This window comes from Heptranchias perlo, chromosome 43 (assembly GCF_035084215.1).
Source record: "Heptranchias perlo isolate sHepPer1 chromosome 43, sHepPer1.hap1, whole genome shotgun sequence".
Classification (NCBI taxonomy): Eukaryota; Metazoa; Chordata; class Chondrichthyes; order Hexanchiformes; family Hexanchidae; genus Heptranchias; species Heptranchias perlo.
In genome coordinates this window covers 2770704-2786861 of record NC_090367.1, presented here as the reverse complement: position 1 = coordinate 2786861, position 16158 = coordinate 2770704, and the positions used below count along the sequence as shown (strand labels likewise).

Here is a 16158-nt window from a genome sequence, read left to right as displayed (position 1 = left end):
TGGTCACCTGTCCAAATAGCTCCTTATGTGGCTCAGTGTCAAATTTTGTCTGATTACGCTTCTGTGAAGCACCTTGGGATGTTTTACTAAGTTAAAGGCGCTATATCAATGCAAGTTTTTGTCGTTGTCGTGATGTTTCCGATTTCTGTAAATTGCTGAATGGACAGAAACCAAGACTTGTAAATAAACAGGTAGAGATTTGCTTCTGTTCCAATCGCAGATGCCATTGTTCATCCTCAAATGAGAATTAACAATGTTACATTGCTATATTTTCTATTAAAGAGCAAGGGAACTCTACAGAGAGGTGCTGAGACTAAGTCCTTTCCTGCTTGAGCTCCATCAGTGCCCTAATGACTAAATGCGCCACCATCTGTGGTAGTGAACTGTACAGACTAGCTGGGACTAGATTCTATTGGCCATTCGTCGTCAAAGGGGCAGAAAATCTAACCGTAGAAATTCCTAGGTTTCTCTAGTGCTGAGCTATATGGCCTCAGCCAGGAAACCGCCAGGGCCTCTACAATTGGCCTTAGTGCCCTTGGGCTAGAGAGGGAGGAAAACCAAGGATTTCTGTCCCTGATCACTATCCAGTGACCACTGTTGGAAAGTGCATGTCAGACTCAGCTATAACGTTGCCCCACAGTCGAACAGCCTGCCAGCACTCAGCGTCTGGGCTCATGCATGAAGAATAGCCAGTTGGGTGAGGTATACATACGAATTAAGAGGGAGTAGGCCATTCGACCCCTCGACCCGATCAAAGCAGGGGGGGGGAGAGGGAGGGAGGGGTAAAACTCGTGGAACCGTACGCTAGCAAGGGGTCAGCATCTCCAGGAGAAACATCTGTGGGGAAAGAGTAGCTCTCTATTTGTAGATTATTCAGAATCTTTTCAGTTTTCAAGACTGCTGTGTACGTAATACTCAGTAAGATTTACGGGACAGTCACAGAAACTGTTTCCAATTAATCTCTAACAAGACCAGTTAACTAAGGTGGAAATAATAGAATCTGTGATGGGGGAGCTCTTGTTAGTAGCCACCAGTGCCAGGAATTGCACAACAGATCCATTGGCATCCCAAAGAGAAGATAGGCTAACGTTCTGGGTGGAGACTCTTCATCAGAACATTTCGACTCTTAGCAGTGACAGGACCTACCTGGAGAGTTACCGTCCCCTGGAACAAATTACACCACCTTGTTGTGACTGACATTGTAGCTTTGTCATTTGGGGAATTTGGATTTCATTCTTGCCATTGTACTTTCCTTGATGGATATAAAGTTGCGCATTTTTAGAACTTATCAACAAATTGCTCCGTTTATAGCTGAATTATAAAACATTGCCTTTTTTGTTGCGGGAGGAATTACTATGAGTTAGCTGCTTTGTCCTGCGGCATCAGTAGGGAGAAGTACAATTAAACTCTGTGTCCGTGAGCTTGAGAGGTGGTGAAATCACCCAGGATTCCCGCTTCCGACCTCTAATCATAATACCTGCTGGAAAATGGGTAAATGCGGAGGTCACATGAGGACAGGACCAGGCTCAGCTGTGATGCGCCCCATGGTTGAATAGCCTTCTGAAATGGCTAGGCTTTAAGAGGTGCCTTCAGGAGAGGAGGGCAGAAGGGTTGGGGTGGGGAGAAAACTGATTTGGACAGATTGGGCTCGATTTTAGGGTCGGGTTTCCAGCGGGGGGGCCCCGAAAATCCCGATATGTGGTCACGTGACCGGATCGCGCCGCGATCCCGACCACTTCCGGGTTCCCCAATGACGTGCGGGGCTGCGTGCGTGGCCCCCGCTGGTGGGAATCCCGCAGGCAATTAAAGCCAGCGGGGTTCCACTTGAGAGTACTTACCTTGCTTATTGAGGTCAGTTAATGAGCTGAATCAGCTGTCAAAACAGGAAGTGTGGGATTTTACCTGCGTCGCAGAGTGTTTCACACACTGGGGGAAACAGTCTCCCTCCAACCAGGCGTGTTGCAGCCAGCAGCCTGTGGCAGGTGCCAAGGTGCACTCCACGGGGGAGAGCCCTCACCCACGCAGGAGGCCACCGCGTCACATAGGGCAACCCCTGCCCCCCACCACCCCCCGCCAAGCCAGAGGACAGACCGACACGAAACCGCAGCCCCAGTCCGAGGAACCACCCACCTACCCTGCACAACCCCTCAGACCAACACCTGCCAGATGGGTGGTGCGTGGACACCCTCGGAGGACGAACAGCATGACCAGCCCCAGCAGCCTCGCAGTCCACGCCGTCCGCCGCAGAGACGTGGAGCCCCCCAACACGGTGTTGTTGCACGCCCACCTGCACAGCAGGAGGGAGGGCTACCGCAGAGAGAGACGCATCGCAGAGGGCACTACCCTCGCCACAGGGTCCACAGACCGAGGCGCAGCTCCCCGGACCTCTCCGAGCAGCAGTGCACACGGAGGCGCAGATTCGCTCGACATGTAGTCGTGGAGATCTGCAGGCTCTTTCATGCCGAGCTGCTCCTGGCTGGTCCCAGCACCAACTGCTTACCTGTCGCTGTCAAAGTCACCACTGCCCTCCACAACTTCTCCTCCGCATCCTTCCAGGGTGCAGCCGGCTACACCGCCGATGTCTCTCAGTCGTCTGCGCGGAAGAGCCCTGCAAATACACCTGCACCTACTCTGCAGTAACACGATGGGTGGCATCAGTGGTGGGTCCTCATAGTGATACCCAGGAGCGGGCATTATTGGACACAACAGACAGGATTCGCGGAGACATGGCAGTGGTGGTGCCAATATAATGTGTGCTGTTTGTTGCTCTGAAATTCAATATAGGTAACACCCATGGCAAACCCTCCGACACCCTTGTGCACCCCCTTCATGCTCACGAAACATTTGCCTTACGCTGCCTACTGCACATATGTGATGCATGCCCTGTGGCTGCAGCACAGGTGGTGGCAGGTTGAGTGAGGCTGGCCGTGAGGGAGATGCACGAGAGGGTGAGTATGGGATAGAGCCATGAGATTGTATGAGGATTGGGTCGCGTGTTAGTGGCAGGATGAGTACTGGCGAGGTGAGTAGGTGGAGGTAAGATGAGGATGGGGTTTGAGTGGGTATGAGGGGTGATGTGACAGAGTAGTGTTGGCGGTGCCGAAGGAGATGTGGGGTTGGGGCAGTGTTGTGGCAGATGGAGTGTAGGGGAAAGACTTCGTGTTCTCACTGTGGCTGACCTACTGAGGTCATTGCAGCGCCTCCTGCACTGTATGCAGGTGGGCGATATGTTGGTTGCGCAGGTGACCCCCTCTGCCACCTCGAGCCAGGCCTTCTTGGTGGCAGAGGCTGGCCGCTTCCTCCCGCCCGCCGGGTGGAAGATCTCTGTCTTCGCCCTCCTCCTCACCCCATCTGATGATACCTGGGGTGAGGCATCATTAAACTGGGAGCAGCCTTCCCCCTGGGCTGCTCCATGCTGTAATTTGTTCCATTGGTTGCAGCATCTGTCAGTGGAGGACTGCCCCTTTAAATAGAGCGCCTCCAGCTGACAGATCGTACTGCGCATGTGCAGCCCGCCCGACGCGCGGACCCCGGAGGAGCAGGTAATTGATTCCTATTAGTGTGTTGCCTGCTACGATCGCGCGGGCAACCCACTAATTTCACCGAGCGTGTTGACCACGCTCCCGAAACCCAACCCGCAGGCCTGGTAACATCGAGCCCATTGTCTTGCAAATTGATGCAAAACTTTCCTACTGGCAAATCCAATAATGAAACAGCGAGATACAAAGTTGAACCTTAAGGTTGATGCTAGTTGGGTCAGGTTGGCCAAAAGTGTGGTGCGGACGTACTCTGCTGGACTATTCAGTTGTTTTGCTAATATAAACTCAACCTTATTCTCTCAGGCTCTGGGAAGGAGTTTTCTAATCTCATATTGCACCTTTCTTTCATTTTAATGGGTGTTACTCCATTCTTTCAGCCGTCAGAAGATTTCAGGCAACTGAGAGATGGTGTATCATCACATGTGACTGTGACAGTAAGTGCTTTCTGCTTCCTCGCTACTTTTCTTCCTAGCTTTCGATTTTACCTTTATCTCTGCTATACATTTTGGTCGTATGGCTGGGGCTCTTTTCTCTAGAAAAGGGAAGGCTCAGGGGTGACCTAATAGAGGTCTTTAAAATTATGAAGGGGTTCGACTGCGTATAGATGTAGAGAAGGTGTTTGCACTTGTGGGGGAGTCCAAAACTAGGGGTGATAAATATAAGATAGTCACTAATAAATCCAATACAGAATTCAGGAGTAATTTCATTATCCAGGGAGTGGTAAGATTGTGGAACTCACTACCACAAGGAGTAGTTGAGGCGAATAACATAGATGCCTTTAAGGGAAAGTTGGATGTGTAGATGAGGGAGAAAGGCAAAGAAGGATATGCTGACAGGGTGAGATGAAGTAGAGTGGAAGGAGGCTCACGTGGAGCATAAAACACTGGCATGGATCAGTTGGACCGAATGGCCTGCTTCTGTGCTGTAAATTCTATTTAACTGTCCTGCAGGAGACTGCAGACATATCAGTGTTACCTGTTTCCGGCATGCTCCTCCTGCACTAGGCTGCAGACTCCTGTGCGATCATTTTGTAGGAGACGGCAGTAACTGATTCCAGATTAAATCTGGAGCTACTAAATAACCCGCCTAATATAAAATCAAACAGCTGGAAATTTGAAATAAAAACAGAAAATATTGGAAATGCACAAATATGCCACCTCCCAACACAGAGGTCCTGATTTTAACACTGACTGGGTGTACTTGTCAGGCTGTTATTACACTCTTTTCCCCCAATAAAGGCGATAAATCAAAGGCAGTTTCCATTATAAATGTGGACATGGGAATTTATAATTGAAATACAGAAATAAAGACAGAATGGATGACTTTAAAATGGGGACTGAATGACGTCTGTACATCCTGTCACACTTAGTTGATGGGCTTAAAGTAAAGCAGCAGGAAATAAATGAACCGAAGGTGAGGAAAATGTCTAGAAAAACCAACGGCCCTGATGGTGCAGTGTAGCTTACATGACATAACACCCATATTGCTTTAAAACCATGTATCCTTTGACTAGGCATGAGCAAAGCCAGGGTACATCTACTAGTCTATATGTACAAATGTTTTGAGTCACTGTATACTTTCTTAGATGCAAAGCAATCTTTTAAAGCCAGTCATTACTTAGGAACGTGGGAACAGGAGGAGGCCATTCAGCTCCTCGAACCTGAACCACCCTTCAATTAGATCATGGCTGATCTGTATCTTAACTCCATCTACCCGCCTTGGTTCCGTAACACTTAATTCTCTTACCTAATTAAAATCTATCAGTTTTCAATTGACCCCCAGCCTCAACATCTTTTTGGGGGGAGAGAGACCCAGATTTCAACTCCCCTTTGTGTGAAGAAGTGCTTCCTGACATCACCCCTGAAGAGCCTAGCTCTAATTTTAAGGTTATGCCCTCCCCTCCGCCCCCCGCACACTCCCTTGTTCTGTACTCCCCAGTACTTTTTTTTAATCTGACCTGAAGCAACCACCTCAAGATGTTACTAAATTATCCTCTGACTGACCTCAGGATGTGCCTGTTCAGTGCAAATAGACCGTGAAGGCACACAGCTCCAACTTAGAGGCAGAATCACACATTTCACTTCACAACGTATAATGCCCCTGTCCTTAAAAAAAAACCCAGATCATCCAACTTAGCAGTAGCAACTGCTCGGGAGATTCACTCGTCATTTTCTTCAAAGGAGCTGCTGTGATTTTTGTTAGGCGTTTTCTGTTTTAACCAGCCTGAGTATTCCGGTGTAGTTTCCTTCTTGCCCACCAGATGGTGATCCCAGACAACCATTCCCAAACCAGGTTACTGGGGCCGATTATCCGATACTCCGCCAGCAGCACAGAGGCTTGCTGTGGTGGAAGGCGTCGATCGCGACATTGCTCGCGCCCGATCCGCAGTGAATCATATTGCCCACCTGCGCATGCATAGGTGAGGCTCCTCCACATCAGGCAAGCGCCAGCCTCATTTGAATGGAAGGTTTATTGCAGAACGTTGTGACCCCCGCATGCACCGGGCCCACATAAAATGGGTGTGTAGGTAATCCTAGGGCCTCGCCTGCTTGTTTAGGTTTCTGGTTGTTGCCACGTTTCTACAAGTTTTCTTTTTTTTTTCATGTTTCAATTAGATTTTGCTGCAAGCAATAGTTTTTTTTGCTAAATCTTCTTCTCTCAATTTTTGTGGGGAGTTTTTCCTGCCAGTACTTTTCTTCATTGTTCTTTCTCGCTGCTGGCATTTAAATCGCACCTGAAAGTACTGAAAACGCGCATTTCTTTTGGGGTTCTGTGCACTGTATGGTTTAGATGAGAAAGAGGAGTTCATGAGGGGCCAACAAATGCGGGTGCAATGACCCGCCTGAGGGGTTCTGGTCAACACCCATAAATACCCCAGTGCTCAACATTATAGACCCTCGACCTGGAGATGTCAGACGAGATCTGTTTTCATCACCTGCCCTCTTAAGAGAGGCTATTTCAGAATTGTGCCATCTGCTGCAGGACGAGTTGCTGGCATACAACGTCTGCAACAGGGACAGGTTCCCACAGCATTCAGCTTTCTTCCTACCACATCCTTCCAAGCTTCCCCAGGGGGCACCCAATCTGCAGAACATACATGTATCACTAGCCTCTAGCTTCAACTAGCGTCGCAGACTTTGGCCCGGTCAGCCATCTGAGCTGCAGTCATAGGTGCAGCGCACCTCGGGCCAGTTCAACCCTGATTTCACCATTCTCGCAAAATCAGGCTAGAGTACACACAAAAGGAAAGCATAGTTTTTACTTTTTTTAAAGCACGTATTTCTCCAGAAGAGTTAACAATAATACAATGAAGCACTTTACGAGGCAGCAATTCATTGCCCTCAGATTGTACAGTTGCCAATTTACTGCCCTTCCTCTCCTGAAGGGGTGAGTGCTCCACGAGTGCTGACAGCTCTCCAGTACCTTGACATTCATCATTTTTGAGCCTGGGCAATGAATGTCGACATGGTATTTCACTGCAGAAATCATCACAGCCCTCAATCGGTCTGAACTCAGTTCCTGGTTGGCATGGCCCTTATTTGGCACTAATTGGAAATTTCACTCAGAGGCCACAGATAGTGTGGGAAATGGGAAAACATCACACTGGTGCAGTAGGCAGCACTCAGCTGAGGATGGCTTTGAGGAACATAGTTGAGGCAGTGCAGAGCGAGCTTTACTCTGTAACTAACCCGTGCTGTACCTGCCCTGGGAGTGTTTGATGGGGACAGTGTAGAGCGAGCTTTTCTCTGTAACTAACCCGTGCTGTACCTGCCCTGGGAGTGTTTGATAGGACAGTGTAGAGGGAGCTTTTCTCTGTAACTAACCCGTGCTGTACCTGCCCTGGGAGTGTTCGATGGGACTGTATAGAGGGAGCTTTACTCTGTATCTAACCCTGTACCTGCCCTGGGAGTGTTTGATGGGACAGTGTAAAGGGAGCTTTACTCTGTATCTAACCCTGTACCTGCCCTGGGAATGTTTGATGGGACAGTGTAGAGGGAGCTTTACTCTGTATCTCACCCTGTACCTGCCCTGGGAGTGTTCGATGGGACTGTGTAGAGGGAGCTTTACTCTGTATCTAACCCGTGCTGTACCTGCCCTGGGAGTGTTTGATGGGACAGTGTAGAGGGAGCTTTACTCTGTATCTAACCCTGTACCTGCCCTGGGAGTGTTTGATGGGACAGTGTAGAAGGAGTTTTATTCTGTATCTGCTGTGGGAGTGCTTGAAATTGACTCTTTCGTTCCCCAGCATTAACATCACACACCCTGATGAGCACAAAATTCACACAAAAAAGTCAAACAAAATAAATAGTTTGGAATATAAACTATTCCATCAAAGGATAAGCTGAGCATGAGTGGCCTGACTCCAAGGATTTATTTTTGTGTTTAATGATGGGCGTGGAGTAAATGTTTTTTGTATTCACTGAAAGATGAGGACGCCACATCGTCCTTCACAGTTAGATCAGTAACCGGGATTCTTCAATGGGATTTTGATGATTGAAGTGCCTCTAATCTCGGGTGTAATGTTTCTGCCTTTTTTTCTTAGCTCTCTGAAGCATCAGAGCCCATTAATGGGACAAGCACAGCAACAGATTCAAAAAAGGACCACAGTCCCGCCAAGAAGATCCCACAATCATCTCCACACCCAGGGTCTGTCGGCACCCTGCCCAGCAAGGCACAGGACGCAGCTACGGTACAGCTGGAAGGTATTTTGTGTCGTAAACACGAATGGGAGTCACACAACAAGAAAGCCTCGAGCAGGTAAGAGGCTAGTGACACCAAAATCAACTGGCATGTACAAACACTTGTATATCAAACAGCAACATGTAACAACGTACGACAGACTCTCACCAGGAGTGGTCTGGGAGAGAAATCAAAGCAGGGAGCAGCACCTTCCCTATACTTCCCTTCCCTGCCCATTGTTACTAAGGGAATATTCATGTCATACTTCGTGTACCTGCAGCTCATCACAGTACTGCTATACTGCAGACAGTCACTCAGTGCAGCACTCTTGATATATCACAGACACCACAACACACTGATGCATGGCCACTCATTCACTGACATTCTGATATTCCACAACCTCTCACCAATTATGATATTATGAAATATCATAGTCTCTCATAGCAACATAGAAAATAGGAGCAAGAGTAGGTCATTCGGCCCTTCGGGCCTGCTCCGCCATTCAAAATGATCATGGCTGACCGTCTAACTCAGTACCCTGTTCCCGCTTTTTCCCCATATCCCTTGATCCCTTTAGCATTAAGAAATATATCTATCTCCTTCTTGAATACATCTAATGACTTGGCCTCCACTGCCTTCTGTGGTAGAGAATTCCACAGGTCCACCCTCGAAGTGAAGAAATTTCTCCTCCTCTATGTTCTAAATGGCATATCCCGCATCCTGAGACTGTGACCCCTGGTTCTGGACTCCCCAGCCATCGGGAACATCCTCCCTGCATCTAGTCTGTCTAGTCCTGTTAGAATTTTATATGTTTCGATGAGATCATCTCTCATTCTTCTAAACTCTAGTGAATATAGGCTTAGCCGACCCAATCTCTCCTAATGCGTCAGTACTGCCATCCCAGGAATCAGTCTGGTAAACCTTCGTTGCACTCCCTCCATGGCAAGGTCATCCTTCCTCAGATAAGGAGACCAAAACTGCACACACTACTCCAGATGTGGTCTCACCAAGGCCCTGTTATAACTGCAGTAAGGCATCCCTGCTCCCGTACTCACATCCTCTTGCAATGAAGGCCAACATACCATTCGCCTTCCTAACTGCTTGCTGCACCTGAATGCTCGCTTTCAGTGACTGGTGTACAAGGACACCCAGGTCTCGTTGCACCTCCCTTTTTCCCAATCTATCACCATTCAGATAATAATCTGCCTTTCTGTTTTTACAATCAAAGTGGATAACCTCACATTTATCCACGTTATACTGCATCTGCCATGTTCTTGCCCACTCACCCAACTTATCTAAATCACATTGGAGCCTCTTTGCATCCTCCTCACAGCTCACATTCCATCCCAGCTTTGTGTTGTCTGCAAACTTGGAAATGTTACATTTAGTTTCCTCATCCAAATCATTGATATATATTGTGAATAGCTGGGGCCCAAGCACTGATCCCTGCGGTACCCCACTAATCACTGCCTGCCACCCGGAAAAAGACCCGTTTATTCCTACTCTCTGTTTCCTGTCTGTCAACCAATTCTCAATTCATGCCAGTATATTCCCCCCAATCCCATGTGCTTTAATTTTGCACACTAACCTCTTGTGTGGGACCTTATCAAAAGTCTTTTGAAAATCCAAGTACACCACATCCACTGGTTCTCCCCAATCTATTCTACTAGTTGCATCCTCAAAAAACTCCAGTAGATTTGTTAAGCATGATTTCCCTTCCATAAACCCATGCTGACTTTGTCCAATCCTGTTAATGCCCTCCAAGTGTTCTGTTATCAGATCTTTTATAATTTTCCCCACTACTGATGTTAGGCTAACTGGTCTGTAATTCCTTGTTTTTTCTCTCCCTCCTTTGTTAAATAGTGGGGTTACATTTGCCACCCTCCAATCTGTAGGAACTGTTCCAGAGTCTATAGAATTTTGGAAGATGATCACCAATGCATCCACTATTTCCAGGGCCACTTCCTTTAGTACTCTGGGATGTAGATTATCAGGCCCTGGGGATTTGTCAGCCTTTAGCCCCATTAATTTCCCTAGCACTTTTTTTTACTAATATTGGTTTCCTTCAGTTCCTCCCTCTCATTAGACCCTTGGTTCCCTAACATTTCTGGGAGGTTATTTGTGTCCTTCTTTGTGAAGACCGAACCAAAGTATGTGTTTAATTGGCTCAAATTGAGAGATTGAGAATTGGCTCAAATGAATTAATGTACCACAGCCTCTATTATAATCTTCTTAAAAGAAAGGCACCTAAGATATCCCAGTCTACAACACATCATGCACTATATTAGACTTTTATACAGCTCCTAGAAACAGTTATTTAACAACAACTTGAATTTATATATTTATAGTTCTATGCGTGTAATTGCATGAATTCCCTCAAACGTCCAACACACATGCGAGTGCGGTCACCTATCAACATCTACACAGACTCTTCCCCCCCACCCCTGCCCATGCCCCCCCCACCCCAAACAGTTATATGTGTATCTTGCAGCAGATGGACTCTCCCTCCCTCTCCAGCACACAGTTCACCCAGTTTACGGCATATATCTATGGTATATAGCAGATGCCGAGATACCCACTAGGCATCCAGTGCCAGGCACATCCAAATTATTATCTTTTAGCTAGTGTAGGCACTGCTCTAACCTGATTTACGATTCACTGCTACATATGAACCAGTCGCCCTAACTGCTGCATTGCTCCACCTGCAGGTCATGGCAGAACGTGTACTGCGTACTAAGGAATAGGAGCCTTGGGTTTTATAAAGATTCCAAGAATGCCAGCAGCGGCATCCCATACCATGGAGAGGTTCCAGTCAGCCTGACAGACGCCACGTGTGAGTTGGCACATGATTATAAGAAGAGAAAAAACGTCTTCAAACTTAGGTAAGATTCGTGTCACACACTGTCCCCATAACATGGTGCACCACTCCCTCAATATTGCACAGTGGCGCGTCCAAACACTTGTATAGCACACAGCCACATGTAACAACGTGTGTACCGGCAACTCATTACTATAACTAAGTATCTGCCTGGATTATGCATTGAAACCCTAGTACATTAGTGGAGGTCGAACCCACAACATTGTAGATCAGAGTCACACTGATACAAATGAATAGGCTGTCATCCAAATAGTGACGAGAATCGTTGGATCCCTGTAGCTTTAATAGTTTGGCAGCATACAGGAGTCGTACTGGTCAGATTGTCTTCCCCCTACTCCTGCTGTGTACGTAAGCCTCATCCGAGAAGTGCCTTCCCTTCCAGTGCTGGCTGCTGCACACCAGGATAAGGTTATCTTGTTTATTGGTCCCTTTCACATCTAACTCTTCAAGGTGGCAATCTTTCGGGGTTGGGGGTTTAGTCACTTTGGGGCTCAATTTCCGCAGGGCTTCTCCCAAGCATCCACCGTAACTTCGGTGGAAGGTCCACGGAGATCCCCGGAGAGTCGTATCAAACGCCATTTCTCCAGGGTTTCCGCGAGACTTCTGCTAAAGTAACGATGAATAATCGGGAGAACCCCCGCAGAAATTCAACCCCATTGTTGGGCTAGAGCAAAGGGAGCTTTACTCTGCATCTAACTGAGCTGGGAATACTTGACGCTGACTTTGCATGCTACAGAAGAGCCATGAGGCTGAAGATTAAGTATGAGGACAGACTGAAGAAACTTGGGCTATTGAGGAGATGATGAGAGAGCACTTTATAGAGCTGTATAAGGTTTGAAATGATACAGAAAAGATTAATCTAGAAAACTACTTCATGGCGTGCCACGAAAGTAGAAGAGGACTCAGGTTCAGTTAGATGTCATTTTCTTTTTCTGGATGAGCTAACTGGCCTCCTTCATCCATGTTACCTTGTGAAATGGGAAATTGTTCTGTTACCAGCACTGACAGCTCTAGTGCTATGAGAGAAAAAAAAATCACAAAAATAGTCATGGGAAAAACCCCCTACACTCACTGGGCTGCCCTCAACACTAAACTTCAAACATACTGAAATGAGTAGATGACAATATGTCAGCCATAATCTGGCAAAGCTACACTCAAGGGTGAAAACTTTGATTGAATTGTACAGAATCATGACATTGTCGCTGTTAGTACTACAGTGATTGCTCAATAAATTTATTTTTGATCACAGACTCAGCGAAGGGAAGGAGTTCCTGTTCCAGGCCAAGGACGAGGTAAGTGTCAGCTGTTTGCGATTTGATGAAAACGGTGGCAGTGTCTTAACCCTGACCCTGCTGAACACCCTGGAACACTGCAGTTACACAGCGGAGACCCAGGCGCGTTTAACCCTCTCCCTGCCAAACACAAAGGAACGTTGCACAGTTACATGGGGGAGATACACAACACGTATGTAACCTGTAGCCTGCTGAATATGCAGGAACATTGCACAGTTACACCACGGAGCCACAGGCATATGTAACCTGCAGCCTGCTGAATACATACACGTACTACACAGCAGAAAAGATGAAAATTTGTTAACCCTTTCCCTTAGGGACTGGGCGGCGTAGTGGATCAGACACTACCACTTTACCTCTGGAATCTGGGTTCAAATCCAACCTAGGCTGACGGAAGGAAAGTCTCTTCTGGCTGCTGAGGACCTTTAGATAGGGATTCTATATGAAATTAGCTTTAGGTGATATCGATCAAGTTCCTTGTGGGTATGGACCCAGAGCGCAAAGCTACCCCAACTTCAGTATTATTTGGCGATCTGACTCAAGGCCACGAGATGGGAAATGACGTACTGATGGCAGCAAGAGGTGTTCTTCTGAAGTTGGGGCTGAGGTACGTTGTTGGGACAGAGCAAAGAAATCTTCATTCTTCCTTTAACCTGTGCTGTACCTGAGCTTTGGGAGTGCTTGATGCTGACACTGGGTGTTTGATGTGATCGAAAGTAATGGTGAGGCTATTGTGCCATTTAAAGGGGAAGGGTATTCTCCGAAATTACATTGTTCTAAATGTTACGGATGGTGATACTGCACACCTTGTTATTCCTCAGTATTCGCTAGTCTGTTATTCATGTTTTCAAACAGCTGGGAGAAGATATAATCGGTTCTGTGTCATCCTGAATATAGGGACTGTGGTCATTGGTTTCAATTCCTGGAATTACGTAGTCTGTTCCAATAGTTCACTACTGGTGACTGCATCCCCCCTGGTGTTGCACCACGCCATACAGACCAGGACGGTCCACGTCGAATTCCCAATTTGTGTTCAGTTAGCTGATCTCAGCCAGGACAGCACAACTATTATGCTCCACGGTTTGGGCTAGGAAGGGAATATATCAGTCAGGACTTTTGCTACTGATCGCTATCCCGTGATTCCTGCTGGAAAGTACAAGTGAATGGGTATAGGATAGAAACAGGGTTGAGCTCTGCTGTGATGATCTCCATGGTCAAATAGCCTGCCAACATTCACCATCTAGCCTCACAACACAGACAGTAGGTGGTTGGGTGAGCTACCAGCCCGTGTAATTGTGTATGTTCCTTCAAGAGAGGAGGGGAGAACACTGAGGTAGAACAGGCACAAATGAATTGCTTCTACTCACCTGCTTGTGTTTTTGCAGGCCGAAATGAGTAGCTGGATCGATGGGATCTCAACATCCATTTCCACCAGCTCCACCAATCAAGACGACCGCTATCCTGTCAGTCCCCAGGGCCTGACCCGAGCGATGACGATGCCTCCCATATCTCCCAACAGTGGTGAGACAGTCACCCTGCGGCGAGACAAGGACGGAAAGGAGAAAGACCGAGAGAAGAGATTCAGCTTCTTCAAGAAAAAATAGAAAATGATTCAAAAGCTGCATTGTAAAAAAAAAAGTCTAAAGTCACCACTAGTTCCACACTTCGCACGTCAGTCATTCCAGTCGATTCCAGCTTGTTCCGAATGACTCTGTGCCTGACATTCCCGGGGGATGGGGGGGGAAATTTTAAAAAAAAACACTCAATTTTATCAATGGGGAAACAAAACGCCAACACTTCAGGAATGGTTAGTGGGACATTTCTAAAGCACCACGAGAGATCATTCTCGATTACTTTAAGGTAGTCGAGAGAGAGAAACCGCCACAGCCATATAATAGCCGTGCTTTTATCAGCACCGAAGTGTAAATTCTGTCGGCTGAGCTGAATATGTCGGGTGTCTGGCTGGCTTTCCGATGGTTTGAAATGTGACGAGATGGCTCTGTGGGCTTTTCACTGTTTGAAAGACTAATGGGCCTCCAAGCAGAAGCTTGCAGTTAACTTGTCTCTTCTCCCAGCTCGGCCAAGCAGGAGGGTGGCTGCTGTCTATCTGAACAGCAGGCAAAATGAGACAGAGTTGGAAATATGTATCTCACAAGCAACCAGCAAACAGTCACCTGTTTTTCCCTCTCCCCTCCCCCCTTTCCCCCCACTTAACCAGAGTGCGGGATGGGGACACAAACTGTTAATTAACGTCTAAAGGGGGTAAACACAACATTAGAATATTTGTGTATTTATTGAAAACAAGTTGTTGAATCTTTTCAACAGGAAATGCGATGCAGGGGGATGGTGGGAAGGGGGTGGTAGGGGAGAGCATCAGACCTGATTTTGGACGCTTTTCTTTGTCCGTGTTAGATGGTTAGACAGCATGTGTCAGCCACTCCTCCCTCATCGTCATCCTGCAATGTTAACCTGATGAAACGTTTTTAAAAAAAAAACAAATCCGCTCTTAATGTGAATAGAACTCCAACTTGCCAAACTTTCTTTCTTTCTCTCTCGCAGGCCTGTGCTGTATCAGGTGTTGAAATGGATTATTGCTTTAAAGGAAAACAGATACACATATACACACATTACAAAACTTGTCAAAATATTCTATTTACTAAGTGGTTGTAGTGAAAATTGTAGATTAATTCAACGTGGGTTTTTTTTTCTTTAATAGCTTTTAAGTTTTATTTCCAATATAAGCATCTACCCTCAACCTTTACAGCCAACAGCAGCTGCCACCCAGCACCGATTTAAAACTGGAAACCTCCATAGCTTGGTGTAGACCACATTACAGAATGTGCTGCTGGAGGTGTTGGAGTGAGTGTACACTAATGGTTGCTCTTGTATTGCTGTTTGTTAGGAGATGGGCCAGCCTCTCCTCTCCAGAGGATTTCTATTCACTCGGCTCAGTTCTGAACATTTTAACATTAGGTTAAAACCTTGCGTTATCTTCCATTAAAAAGTTTTAAATTCACCTTTGTCCCGCTAACTCTTGTCATTTCTTTCTTGTGCTGCGATACCTCCGAGGCTGCCTCTTTGCGCCAGCTGAGAGCCAGCAGCGCCGAGCTACAAGTTACCTAGCGCCTTTCACGCTTACAAAACGTCCTGCCGCGCTTCACGGGAGGAACGGTGGGCAGCGAGCAGGAAGTAGGAGGGACGTTAGGGGAGGTGAGCGAATGGTCGAAAAGGTATTTCGTGAGAAGGCTTTTGAAGGAAGAGAAAGAGGTAGGGAGACGGGCTTTATGGAAAGTTATTGCCACTGTCAGATGGTACTCTACAGAAACAGGTGTATCTTACCGTTGATCAAATCAGAGATCCGTTTGAGTTAAGTAACCAAAGTGTTTCTAAATAGTTGCTGGGACTCAATACTAGTAAATCTCCAATAGTGTTACTTGAAATACGGAATCCGGGTGAAGATAAAAAACAAAAGGGGTGAAGTGGATGTCGATCTGATATTAAAAAAAATCAGTCATTGGAACTTCAAAAAAAAAATGGTTCCAAGAGTTGAGAATTTACAGGAACTTCAAAGGGAGAGACTGCAGTAGGAAGGATCAGATTGTTAGACGTGAATAATAAAAGCTAAGCCGCTGGGAGACAGACAGAGGAGCTCCTACTAGATGGAGACCTCATTTGTGACAGCCTGTTGTTGACATAAAGCGTTATTCAAAAATCGTGACAAGAAGTTAAATATTTTGGACAGGGAACGCGAGCGGACGTAAGGTTTTGA

The 16158-nt window shown here is 46.8% G+C and overlaps 1 protein-coding gene across 4 annotated transcripts in view; it reads left to right on the top strand.

Annotated features, from left to right (window-relative positions):
* The window catches only part of LOC137306415 (spectrin beta chain, non-erythrocytic 1-like), a 235570-nt gene extending 220165 nt beyond the window's left edge, over positions 1–15405 (top strand). For 3 of the 4 annotated variants that reach the window (XM_067975592.1, XM_067975593.1, XM_067975594.1), the window contains 5 exons: positions 3917–3973; positions 8083–8297; positions 10928–11101; positions 12347–12389; positions 13775–15405. In XM_067975592.1, coding sequence (XP_067831693.1) covers positions 3917–3973; positions 8083–8297; positions 10928–11101; positions 12347–12389; positions 13775–13993 — 708 coding nt within the window. In that variant the 3' untranslated portion in view covers positions 13994–15405. The remainder of the gene's footprint in view (positions 1–3916; positions 3974–8082; positions 8298–10927; positions 11102–12346; positions 12390–13774) is intronic. The other variant, XM_067975595.1, reaches the window with a different exon arrangement.
* The last annotated feature ends 753 nt before the right edge of the window (positions 15406–16158 follow it).